Source organism: Phlebotomus papatasi, chromosome 2 (assembly GCF_024763615.1).
Source record: "Phlebotomus papatasi isolate M1 chromosome 2, Ppap_2.1, whole genome shotgun sequence".
Lineage (NCBI taxonomy): Eukaryota > Metazoa > Arthropoda > Insecta > Diptera > Psychodidae > Phlebotomus > Phlebotomus papatasi.
This window is the reverse complement of record NC_077223.1, coordinates 35010927-35024910: the sequence shown is the minus strand read 5'-3', so window position 1 is coordinate 35024910 and position 13984 is coordinate 35010927. Positions and strand designations below refer to the sequence as shown.

General features: G+C 35.5%; 1 protein-coding gene across 1 annotated transcript; it reads left to right on the top strand.

The window, feature by feature from the left end:
- Positions 1–9712: 9712 nt before the first annotated feature.
- On the top strand, positions 9713–10736 carry LOC129802011 (uncharacterized). The gene has a single exon (XM_055847544.1). The coding sequence runs from the start codon at positions 9770–9772 to the stop codon at positions 10562–10564; it is 795 nt and encodes a 264-aa protein (XP_055703519.1). The 5' UTR covers positions 9713–9769; the 3' UTR covers positions 10565–10736.
- The last annotated feature ends 3248 nt before the right edge of the window (positions 10737–13984 follow it).

Here is a 13984-nt window from a genome sequence, read left to right as displayed (position 1 = left end):
TTTGTTTGCGCTTGCTGAGCTCTGGATGATGCTGAAGACCCGACAATTAACCGGTTATTTGCCGGTTAATTTGTTGTGCAGTGTTGTTCTTGGGACATTAAATGTTTTTAAAAAAATTAGTATTTAAAAAAAATGTCCTCGTTACAATAACAAATATTATATTTAAAAGCAAACCAAAAGTTCAAGGGGTTACTCACATTTGGAATACCGACACATTTTTTCGTTCGAATCTATAGAATCCACAGAATCATTCGTAAGATTCTAATAGAATCTGAAATGATATTCCTTCAAGAATCACTCGAATCAAATGAAATTACATATTCATTCTTAATCAATACTCCACGATAGATAATGATAAGCCATAGTACATTACAGATTTCTATGGATTTTTTTTTAATTTTTCAAAGAAGATTAATAAATGGACATTTTTTCACATTTTGAACTAAAAAAAACAATTGTAGAATATGTCTTATTAGAAAAGAAATACGATTTCTCCCGTGGCGGATACATGGTAAAAGTCCCAGTTAGCAAATGTGATTAAGAGGGACCCCCGGTATACCAAGAACAAAATAGTGAATTGTGAGGCACTACATTTTGTCCTATATTCAATATTAGGTGAGATTCTTAACAATCTCACCTACTATAATCCTAACAAAATTTCATGTCGTCCGATCGACCTCAAATTTGGCCAAAATGTGTTTCAGCACTTCCTGATCACGAATATATATGTGGCTAAGTTACGTTCCCGGCCGGCCGGCCGGCCGGCCGCTCTTTGGAGCTTAATAGCTCCTAAACTAAAAAAGATATCGACTTGCGGTTTTCGGCAAAGGTTATATATCGGGTGAAAATTGCAACTTGGTGCATAGACCCCCCACCCCCCACCCCTCCTTCCGCCATTTTGAAGACCCACCTTTTTTTGTTTTCTCAATAGCTCCGCCCCTATGGCATCGAGCGGGCTCAAATTTTAGTATGTTATAGCTGGGCCTTAGAGCTTTCCATCAATACCAAACTTAAGGTCCCCCGACCCCCCTGACCCGAGCTATAAGGGTCCAAAAAATATTTCTTAAAATGGCCATAACTCCGGTTCTAATTGTCAGAATTTAAAAAGTGAGGGCTTTTTGGAAAGCTTTCGTGAAATGCCACTTCCCCTTCTAACATCGCAAGTTCATAAAATCACCGCTAGGGGCGCTATTATTAAAAAGAAAATTTTTAAATCTTAAAAGTTAAATAACTCAAAAATTCCATTGTGCATCGGGCTGAAAATTTAGTATGTTGTAGCCGTTGATTATACCTATCAAACAAAAAAAACCTTAAGACGATCCATAACCCCTGACCCGAGCTATAAGGGGTCAAAGTTCGAACATTGACCGGCCTCTATCTCCGGTTCTAATTAACATAGCGACCTAAATTTTACCTTTTTGGTTTCGTCTCAATGAGCACTTTCAGATGGAAGTTCAAAAAGTCACCATTGTGCAAGTTAATGAAATTTTAGTATGTTGTAGTCCAGTCTAGGACGTTTCCAAAATGGTGTGTATGTGCGCTGTGGTTTCAATAGAACCGGAGATATGAGGGGTCAAAGTTCACGAAATTCAAAAAATCATATCTCCGGTTCTATGTGACCGATTTTGATGAATGAGGGCTTAAACGAAAGATCTCACCAAATGCTACAACTTTCTAGAATATTTGAACTTCGTGGGACCAACACCAGGGGCGCCACAGTCGAAAAACTAATTTCAATATCACATAACCTCAATTATCTCGACTGTCGCTGAACCGATTTTGATGATTACTTCAACATAATTGTAGAGCACATTTGTCTCTACATTTCGTCCATACATCATTTTCCACTCAGACTACGCTATCACTCCGATTTTGCCGTTTAAGTGTGAAAAAATTGATTTTTCCAATAATAACGCTTTGAAATCACTCAGATGCCAATTTGACTGCCTCTACTCCACCAAGACACTTAAAATAGGGGTTTAAATGGAAAGTCCCGCAAAATACAACAATTCTTTGATATAGTTGAAGTTCAACAAATGACTACTTGGGGCACTCTTGATGAAAAAACGAGTTAAGAAACAAAAAACCTCGCTTATCTTGGCTTCTGAGTAATCGATGAGTTCAAGTTCTACGGCAAAATTATAGAGAACATTCTGGTCTACATTTCACCCATATAACACTTTTCTGTCAGTTCATCCAAATACTTGATATTTTGGTTTAAATACAAAATTTGTATAATTTCACGAATTTGATTCAAGATAACTGAATGGCGTCTCCCAACTTCAGCTCCAAATCGAATTTGCATGCACCCCGAGTTAGATCACGTTAAGAATCTCACCTACATAAGCCGGTTAGGATTATCTGTCCCTTTTGTATAGATTGAGGTGCCTATTATTTAGGACTGATAAGAGGCACTATTTGGAGTCAAGGATGCGGTCAGGATTTCAACAAGACGAGGTAGTAATTGGACAACTATCCCCAAAAGAAATCGTTTTTTTTTTCGAACGCAAGAACAATATCAAGAACAAAAGTATCCTGTAAAAATTTAAAAAAAAGCTTAATTATTATACTTTGAGCCTAATTAAAAATCAATAAAAGGAAAAGGGAATCCATTTACAATCTGTTTTTCGAGAAAATCACTGTGCCGATTTAAGCGATTTTGGAGGATTGAAACAAAAGGTACAAAAGCTTTTTCATGTATCTGAGTAACCTTCCGTTCCAGGAAATTGCATTTTAAGTTTGAGGATCCCAAAACGATGTTCTTAGAGACCAAAAAAGCTTTTAAACATTATATACTTGTAAATCAAAATCAATCTTATTTTAATCCGATTTTGATGATTTTAAGTGGTTCAGATAGCACGTAATCAGATTTAATTGATTTCTAAAAATAAATAATAGCTTTTATGTTTTAAGGAAAAAAGGATTAAAAACACCTTCCGTTTTTTTTAATTTCTTAAGAATATTTAGACAAGCTTTCTGTTAAAAGTTCACAATAAATTAATTTTCAAGTCGTTTTTTTTATGATATCAACTTATTTTCAAAGACGAAAACACTCCACAAAAAAATCGAGTGGAAATTCTGATAAAAAAATATTTTTACGTGTTTAAAATCAAGAATTTAATTAAGGCTTTTCCTTGAAGAAAATGGCGGGAAATTTTGATCAACAATGAACCGATAATGTTGTTTTTAGAGTTTCAATAACTTTCTTTCAAAAATTAAATTCTAACCCTATTTTGATTATTTTGAGGCCTGATGTGAAAAGCTTTCTAGCTACATATTTCCTAAACCTGTTCCATAGCGACATTGTAGCTCTTTCTTTTGTTCAAAAATTATCTTGATCGTTTTTAGCAACATCTGAAATTCGATAAAGTCAAAGATATCGGGGATAAATAGAATCACACAATGGAATAATTGAGAATCACAGAGTACCGAATTGAATTTATTAAGAGAATCACACATTTGGAGTCATTAGAATCACATTGGAATGCCATGGAATAAACGGAATATGGACACAAATTTTCGATTTTGAGTAACCCCTTGCAAAAGTTCGTAATTCGTAGACTATCATTCCAATAAATGTGAAGAGCTGCAGTAGATTGGTAAAAATGCCAAGTAGTGGAATACTAGGCAAAGAGAAAATTAAGAAATCAAGAACCATTTTTGTATGTTAAAAATATTTTTTCCCGGTGGTAGGAAATAGCCTTAGATCTAATGGATCAACAGATATGATCTGGTATTGTTCTGATCAAACTTTTTTTTCTTTATTTACAAATTTTGGTCGCTTTAAACGATGACTTCCTTCGCTCTAGTTGTTCAGTATAGAGGGAAGTGGGGCACCTTTGAAAGTAAGGCACCTTTGAAATTGGAATTTTTCTCCTGTTTCTAAATTAAATTGAGCCATATCATAACGTAATTTAGATTCTCGATCTGTTTGTGCAGCTAAATTATATCACGATAAGGTTCATTTTTATTTAAAAATTAGTGAAAAATCGCAATTTCAATGGTGTCCCACTTTGAAAGGACCCCACTTTGAAAGAGCCCCACTTCCTCCTACTGGTCAGAGTTTACTTTTTGGCCCACTACTGCACTGGTTCGCGGAAACCTCGTATTTTACATTTCGTATTTTACATCTTCGTATTGCACATTTCGTATTGCGGAAACTTCGTATTTCAGCACATTTCGTATTTTACCATTTCGTATTTCACATTCCGTCTTTCATACATTTTGTACAAAAATTGAACATTTCGTCTGCCATACATTTCATACAAGCATATCAACCAATAAAATAATAGAATTGTAGTTTTATAAGGTCAAGGGCGCTATGCGCCTCGGGTCTAAGTTTGAAGTCGAACATCATGCTTTTTAATTATTCATTTATTTAAAATTTTTATGTAAGTTTCCAACTGCTTCAGCAAATATTTCAAATTTTACCACCAAGTCTGAGAAATATTGGTAAATGTTTACAATATGCTCTTAAAACCCATTTGAGCCTTTTATTCATAACTTTATCAAGACATTAGATGGAGATTTTATAAAAGGGAAACGTGACCATTAAAATGGATTTTATAATAATTCCTTAAGTTTTTTTGTAGATATATCTTGTGTAGCCGGGCTTTTGCCCTGAAAGATTCTTTATGGAGACCAAAGCTTTTCGCGCCCTTTTTTCACCGCCCAGGCTCTGTGCCTCCATCCGATCTCTTCCAGGCCATGTTACCGACTGACTGACAGTTATCTCTTGTCTTATCTCCTGTTATCCTGTTAACCAAGGCCAAGCTCACAGACGACGAGCAACCGAACCAGTAAAAGGCCTTGCTTGGAGCGGGAGGCGGGAAATATGAAGTTGCTGCGAACAGGGAAGGGATAGCCGAGCCATTGCCCTTAATTCGGGCCTACCCCCAGCAACGAAAGTTCCCTGTTTGAACACCATTCAGCAAACGCGTTCGGAACAGGGTTCGCTTCAATGTAAATCCTTACGGCGGCGGCGTGGGAAAAAACGAACGCGGTTGAAGCAATAGTTCTCCTTGGTGGCCACCACTTTCTGAACATTTGGGAGGCCGTGACCGTCGGGAAATGTCGAACAGGGAACTCTTTCGTTGCTGGGGCCGCTCAGACCTTGCCGATTAGGGCTGAAATAGTTCCTAAACCAGGGCGTTAATTAATGGCTCAATGCTTGGTCCCCTTACCCTGTGTCAGACGTGTCGTTTTTATTTTTTTTTATTTTATATTCTTTTTAGTTCTTTCGTTTTGTTTTCCTATATTTTTGTTTCCGTGCCTTTGGTTTTTTTCATATCTGAATGTGGAATACGACGAAGTTGAAAGAAAATAAAATTCGTAAATTTTACTTTATATAGAAAAATCTTATTGCTAAGATAGTGAAAACTGAAAATTTTGAGAAATTCCGCGCAAAAATTTAATTATAGATCGGTTCGAATAGTCGTTTACGACTACTTTAATGCAATTTTCGACAGCCGCATACTTTTTCTTGTACGGATTTCATTAAAAAAAATGTTTGGCAAAAAAAACGTAATATATAAATAGGCTGCAGTTTTATGTGATAAAAAATAGAAATTTTTAAGTGTTAGAGAAACTTTCCTCCTGATAGCGAAATTGAGCTCGGCCATTGCCGCTCTGAATAAGGATAGGTAAGTGAGCGTGTATGACAGCCTGCTGATGATAGCTGCGTTAGTGTGCGACTTTGAGAATGCTCAGTTGTTTGCATGCGAAATGCTCCCACATTTTCTTAGTTTTTCGATAATTTCTTAAGTTTTGGTGAAAAAATAACATTCAAATGTGGAGGTAAAATCCACTTTTGCCCGCCGTGTAGGCAGAACTGGGGCTTGCTCTCACTTGCTCGCAACCCCTCTTCGCTTGTTCCCGAAACTAATCTGACTGAATGGGCAGTAAGATAACTCCTTTCTCGAACTTTTGGAGAGAATGTCTTCTTCTCTCGCTGTCTAGTGATCGACTAACACTGAGGGTGAGCGAGGATCGAACCGAGCAAGCGGCGCTAGCCGGCGATGATAACATCACGAAACGGAAGAATGCCACAAGCGGGAGATTTTAAGCTTTAGGTGTCGGGGGAACTACCACACAAATTCCTTAAAACAAGTAATTTTTTAACATATAGTGATGAAAAACTAGTGAAAACAGTCCAAGAAATGATTAAAATCGCTAAAAGAACGAAACATAACCTAAATTTCGAAATGTCAAATGGACTCCGATATTTTGCTTCGAAAATGGGGCCAAAGTTATTAAATGGGGCTTCGAAATTGGTAAAACTTGGTTCTGTGATTCATGTCCAATTAGTCTTCAGTGATTTTTGCTCGAAATCTAGTCAATTTTTAATAGTTTTAACGAAATCAAAATACACGGTGTCAAAGGACGAAATGTTCACTTGGACTACCTCCATCTCATATCCATTAATAATAATACAGAGCGGCAATGGCTCGGCTATCCCTTCCCTGTTCGCAGCAACTTCATATTTCCCGCCTCCCGCTCCAAGCAAGGCCTTTTACTGGTTCGGTTGCTCGTCGTCTGTGAGCTTGGCCTTGGTTAACAGGATAACAGGAGATAAGACAAGAGATAACTGTCAGTCAGTCGGTAACATGGCCTGGAAGAGATCGGATGGAGGCACAGAGCCTGGGCGGTGCTGGGCAATTGGCCCGCGAAAAGCTTTGGTCTCCATAAAGAATCTTTCAGGGCAAAAGCCCGGCTACACAAGATATATCTACAAAAAAAAAACTTAAGGAATTATTATAAAATCCATTTTAATGGTCACGTTTCCCCTTTTATAAAATCTCCATCTAATGTCTTGATAAAGTTATGAATAAAAGGCTCAAATGGGTTTTAAGAGCATATTGTAAACATTTACCAATATTTCTCAGACTTGGTGGTAAAATTTGAAATATTTGCTGAAACAGTTGGAAATTTACATAAAAATTTTAAATAAATGAATAATTAAAAAGTATGATGTTCGACTTCAAACTTAGACCCGAGGCGCATAGCGCCCTTGACCTTATAAAACTACAATTCTATTATTTTATTGGTTGATATGCTTGTATGAAATGTATGGCAGACGAAATGTTCAATTTTTGTACAAAATGTATGAAAGACGAAATGTGAAAATACGAAATGGTAAAATACGAAATGTGCTGAAATACGAAGTTTCCGCAATACGAAATGTGCAATACGAAGATGTAAAATACGAAATGTAAAATACGAGGTTTCCCAATCCCCATTTTGAATACCCTCCTTTTTTTGCTTTCTCAATGGCTCCGCCCCTATGGCACTGATCGGGCTCAAATTTTAGTATGTTACAGCTGGGCTTTAAAGCTTTCGATCAATACCAAACTTAAGATCCTCTGACTCCCCTGACCCGAGCTATAAGGGTCCAAAAATTTCTTAAAATGGCCATAACTCCGGTTCCAATTTTCTCTCATGAAATGCCACTCCTCTTTTGACATTGGAAGTTCGGAAAAGCATCGCTAGAGACGCTATTATTACCATTATTAACAAACAAAATTTTTCAATTTTTCTAAGTGAAATAAATCAAAAACTCCATTGTGCATCGGGCTCAAGTTTTAGTATGTTTTAAGTCGCTCGATAAACCCTGACCTGAGCTATTTGACGCTACAACTTTCTAGGACATTTGAACTTCGTTTGAACTCTAGGGGCGCCATAATCGAAAAACCAATTTTCATGTTACATAAACTCAATTATCTCGATTTTTGCTCAACCGATTTTGATGATTATTTCGGCATAATTGTTAAATACAAAATTTGCATAATTTTACGAATTTGATTCAAGATTAACTGAATGGCGTCCCCTAACTTTGGCACTAAATCGAATTTGCATGCATTCCGAGTTAGTTCACGTTACGAAACTCACCTACAATAAGCTGATCTAGGCATATCACTAGCTTTTCCACTACTTCAGTCAGGAACTCGAAATGAACCGAATTCGTCCCGTTAGATCCTTCAAAATGTACACTCTTTTTCTTTGAATTATGTATAGTTAATTTGCCTGTACCTTATAAAAAAATATTCAACACTTTTTAAAGTATTTTCGACGAAATAAAATTGATTAATTTTTATTTTCTTAAGTTTGGTGTATGACCTAGGGTCCAATAGTTTAATAAAAAATAGAATATCGGACTTTTCTGATTGTACACTCCTTTTTTTTATTTCGTTATGGATTATAACGAGGCGTGATCTGAAGTTATTTGCAGGCGGATCTTAAATAATTGGTCAAATTAAAATTTCTAAATACCAAAAACTGCAATTTATTAAAAAAAAAAAGTGAAAGAGTTCTCGTTGCTTATAATTATTCTATCTGTAAATCAATAGAATTAAATTTTATTAATTAGAAAATAAAGTAGAATCGTCCTTAAAACGGAATATACATTATATGCCTACACTGCCTACATATTAGTCTTTGGAAATTACAGGAAACCAATAGGGGAAAGTACTCTCTCTCTTCGAAGGTTCATACCTTCGAATAATGTGAATTTTCTTTTATTTTTCATGAGAGACTTACCTACACATTCCTAATAAATATTAGTTAGTTTATGATCCATTATTGATAATTACGTGATAATTATGTGTAAGTTTCTTAAGAAAAATAAAAAAAAAATCACATTCGAAGGCATGAACGTACGAAGGGAGAGCACTTTCCCATACAGTTTTTTTCATTTTGTGAATTTAATGTACATAGAATTTAATAAATTTTTTTCTTTAAATTTTTCCAATATTCCTCAATGAATTGCTTTCCAAAATTTAACACTTTTTATGCATGCTTCTGCAATAATTTTCAAGATGCAAAAAAATACTTTTGCTGTGGGTATTTTTGTGAAACAAGGAACTAAGTAATTAGAAGTGATCCTGTGCTATTCTTATTGCAAAAAGATTGGGCTATTATTTGACATTAAAGGAAATTTTGCCTTTTTGTAGAAAAAGACATAAAAAAATGAAATAGTTTCGATGTTTAGTGCTCTAACTGTGTTATCACACTTGTACATTAAAATTTTAATATGATTCATATTAATTGTCGCTGGTAAGAGTCCAAATGTGTAATTTGTGTGTTTGAATCATTTTATATTCAAAATTTGATCTATTTGTTGATAAAAAGGTAGACTTGGTTCGCAAAATTTGACATGAATTGAATTATAGCATTAATGCGAAAAATTAATGCGATTTTCTCTTTAATTTTTTAATATGAAAAATATTTATGCTTTAGACAAATTTAAACTTATTTTTGCAGGCCAAGTCCACTTCTTTATCAATAAATAGAAAAACCCCAAATATTAAGTGAGTCAAAGACACAAATAACATATTTGGACGCTCACAAGCGACAATTAATGTGCGATTCACATTAAAATTTTAATGTGCAAGTGTGATAACGCCGTAACAAATAGAAGAGAAATAAAGTTCTTTGATACTCTCTCCTTAAAAAATACTAATACGGGCTTCAGAACTAAAGCTTATCTATCTGGCTTAACTACTTCGGAAACTGGGCTAAACCTCCTGTCTGAAGCAGGCATAAGATTGATTTGATACTCATGTAATTTCCAAAGAGCGATATTTTAATTGTATCCAACACTGAATTACTTAGAACTCTAAATCGAATTTGCAGGCATTTATAAAATCAAATATTTTAAAAATCTGAAAGATCAAGAAGTAATTTTGTTCTAAAATAGACTTTTAAATTATTTTTGCAGATAGTGATAGCAGAATCTTCAATCATAAAGGTGGACTTCAAGTTCAGGGGAACAATGCATTATCCGGAGGCGGATATCAAATGGGGAGCACCTCAGGAGCCTTTTATGAGGCCTCAAATTCCCGATTCCTATGCAAGAGGACAAATGCAACAGCAGCAATCCTGGCTCCCAGATCGATATGGAGGGAAAATGTCTGCAAATTCAATGGACTGGCCACAGCAATCTGTGGATCAGGGACCTGTTCTTCAACAGCCACCTGCAATTTTGGCACCAGCAGCACCCCAAATTCCCCAATCGCCCCAACTGACAGCCACTCAAGTGGAGCTCCAGCAGCAGCGTCCAGATTGGCCAATTGTGCCACTAATGCCGGTACAACCGCCCAAAAATCACCCAGAAGAGAGTCCAAAGCAACCAGTGAGGACAGAACCAAAAAGCAAGACAGTGGATGATAGCGAAGAGGCCCCTGGCAGTGAATATCAAGATGAGTCAGACGATGATGTGGAAATGAGAACAACAACAGCAGCCCCAAGAAAGAAGAATAGAAAGCATAAAAAGCCAAAAGAAGGCCCCAAAGAGAAGACAACCAAGGTCACAGATGTCGATAAACCACTCCATGAGCAACTCAAAATGATTCACAATGATTTGGAGATGGAATTTGTGGATCACGATGGTGAAGCCGAACGTCCGGGTGGTGCAGTCCTGTCCCTCACATTGGGCATCATCGTTATGGCAGCCCTTGCTATCCTTGTGGGCTGCAGGATGCGCGTTGTTGGCCGAAGAATTCGACGCGGTGGAAAGAGTCAATATGCCCATGATGCTGATTTCCTCGTAAATGGCATGTATCTCTAAATTCTAAATGTTTATTTTTTTTTTTCAAACTTTTAGCTGCAGCATTGCTAAAAACCAAAAAGATCTCAAGTGGCAGATGAAGAAAAGTGATGAAATTTGTTACATAAATTATCATGTTCTTTCCCTTATAATTTTATTTTCTAAAATAAATCTTATTTGTGTAACAATTGAAGCACATGGTTTTTCTTCTCTTCATTTTGTCCCTTATTACAAAATATATTTTACATACACCAATCGCTTTGTTTCTTTACGATTATAAATTATAAAAAGGAGCAAAAGATTATGTCAATTTTCTTTTACACACACTATGGGTTCTATTCTGCGAATAAAGATAAAGATAAATATAAAGAAATAAAGATAAATATAAAGATTTGGAATTCTGCAAATAAGATTTCAAAATAAAGCTGTCAAATATCTTTATTTTTAGCTTGGATAAAAATAATTCAAGCTTTGGTATACACTGTAGCCGATCGGCCGCAAAGTTTCACAGTAACGGAAATATCCATGGAATTTTTTCTCCAATTTTTCCGCGAGAGTTTCCGTGGAAATTAACGCTAATATTCTGCTTGGAATTCTGCGGAGTTATCAGCTTTTTTTTGCGTGCCCATCAAATCATTGCTCTATCTGCCGATTTTACTCGGAGGTTTTTTGAATTTTAACGGTATATTGTGTAGAAGTTATAAAGAAAATGGTATGCTCTGCTTAACAAGCATTATCGAGTACACATTTTAGATAAGTAAAAAGTTGCGAGCAAAAATAATAATTTCTTAAAAATCGCCAATTGAATGATACAAAAACACGAAATTTAGGTTGACATTCTGCTTAAAGTTTTCACTTCACTATTCTGGACTTATAACACGACGTCGCAGAATTCTTTATTTTATATAAACACTGTGATATCACTAAGAATAACTCTATAGAATTTTGCAAACTTCAGTGAAAAATATTCCATCTTTTCTGACACAGCTGTTTGGAAAGTCTGGAATGTAGAAAAATCTACAGAAAATCGGCAAAATATCTACAAGAATTCGTCAGAGTATGCACTAGGATTCGTCAGAAAATCTGCAAAAATTTCTGACGAATTTAGTCCCAAGCCCAAATAAAATTCGTAGGAATATCTACAGATTTCTCGGCAGATTTTCGGCAGAGGTGTAGATATTTTCTACAGAAAATTTAAAGATATCTGACGAAATTATTTGACGGGCGGATTTCCTGGAAAAAAAAGTCCCAGGAATTTTCTTACAACATATCTGAGAGCATTCCCTGGAAATTGATTCAAAATTTCCATTGAATATTCTGAGTATATTTTCTGATATTTTTCCGACCAAGACTCCATGAAAGTAAGAGCGAAAATTCTGCAATTATTTTTCGCCCTAACGCTATAATTCTTGCGAGCTAGACATACTCAAATGAACGATATGGTTGCAATATTTTCAATTCAAAAGCAGAATAATTGAGTATTCGTATAATAATTGGAGAAACACTCTCCAAGTTCTAAGCTGCCAATTGGCACTGATCGTCCATATTTTTGGATGTTTTTTTTTTCTGGAAATTCTCTATGAAAGTTCCACGAAATTTTTAATCAATTTTTGGAATTATTTTGAAGAAAAATATATTTAAAAAATCCACTGGAAAAGTCGTGGAATTGCGGAATATTGAACCACGGAAGCCTCTAAGGCTGTTGCATGGAAATTTCCACGGAGAATTTCGTGGAAATAAAGAGGATTTTTTCCAAATTTTTAAAGGGCTGACTGCCGATTATACGCTAATAATCCATAGGAAAAGCCGTGGAAATATTCGTCAGAGAAAAGTCCATGGAAACTCGCGGACATTTCTTATTAGACGGTCCTATACAAAGTTCCGCAAACATCCATGGAACGCTAGGAAGAAATTTAGCGTCAAATTCCATCTCGGAAACTTACGCGGATTTGGAGCGGTAAAATCCAGGGAATTCCACGCGGATTTTTAGCGGTAAAATCAGCGGACATGGCAGAAAAAGCTGCTGGAAATCCAGTGGAATCGCTGCGGCCGTTGGCTATAGTGCTCTTCGCCCATCAAGAAATTCAAGGTGATTCTAACCTCAATATTCTTTATTTTTCATAAAGATTTCAAAGGTGGTCTCGAGGTGCTTTGAAATCTTTATTTGCGTTTTGAAACTCGTTTGAAAAGCATTAAAGCTATGGAAAATCTTTTAATTTATTAGAAAATTTAAGGATGCAGAGGCAGTATAACGAGGGTAATACGCTAATACATTAGGAACACAATAAATACAACTTTATTTTTTTTTTATTTCTACAAAAAATACTTATATTCAGTCATACTTCGAAAAGATGTACTATTTTAGAAGAAGGTAAAATTTTGATGAATTAGAAATCCGAACTGAATTTATTCACTAAATATTATAATTCAACAAAGATTGTGGAAACTGCTCTCTCTTGGAGTTCAAGCAGTTAAAATCGTTGGTATTAGCGAGAAATGATCCTTTGTACCCTTATGTATCCATTTCTTATTTTTAGAAGTTGTTAAAGGTAGGGTTCACAAAGGAGTTCCCAAGCTTTTCTCATTCAATCATCACACTTTCTCTTCTCTATGCCTGGCGTTCTGTTTTTATTTGAATGAGTCCGGCTAGACTTTTTCTAAGAACTTCCAGTTTGCTTTTTTTAATGGTTGTCTTCTTCCTACACAATCCTAGCCCTCGTTATTGTTGCAGGTACTTTATGTGCCGAAGCTTCAGGTTTAGGATCTAGAGGAATTTCCTCGACTAGAACCTTATACGTTTTATAACACAGTGATCATTATTTTTCGATCTAATGACAATGACAGTGATGAACCGGTAGCTGAAAGTTATCTGGGTTCTCTATGACTGACTTGAAGTTGAAGGGATCCCTTGCATCTCAGTATGTAGTTAGTCAAAATTTTAATTTTTGACTAACTAACTCTGTTTTGCTGCCAGATGTTTCCTGATTCTTAAACCGGTAAATCCATCTAAGAAATTTTGTGAAAAGTGCACTCAAAAATCTTAATTAAAAACAATTGAACATGAAATATGGGGTTTCTGTACCTTAATCCAATCGTCTAAAATTTATAAAACATTCCCTCTGATTTCTTGGTGTTCAATCAATTTCAAGCTCTTTTTGTTCCGGAAATATTTTTTTTCTCAAATTACCTGAGAAGTGTATGAAAAGTGAAATTATTTCCAGGACTTTTGCATTTAAAATTGACAATTTTGTAAGCTATTTCATACCACCCGAAAGATTTTTCTCGCCCACCACAATTTTAAAAGAAAATTTCCACTTCTTGTGAAAATTAACTAGAAAAAATATCTCCTACCAAGAAATCGGCTTGATTGACTAAAGTGCCAAAATGACAAGGTATAAGTGACAGTTTGGATATTGAAATCTTTATTTGCGTTTCTTCGAC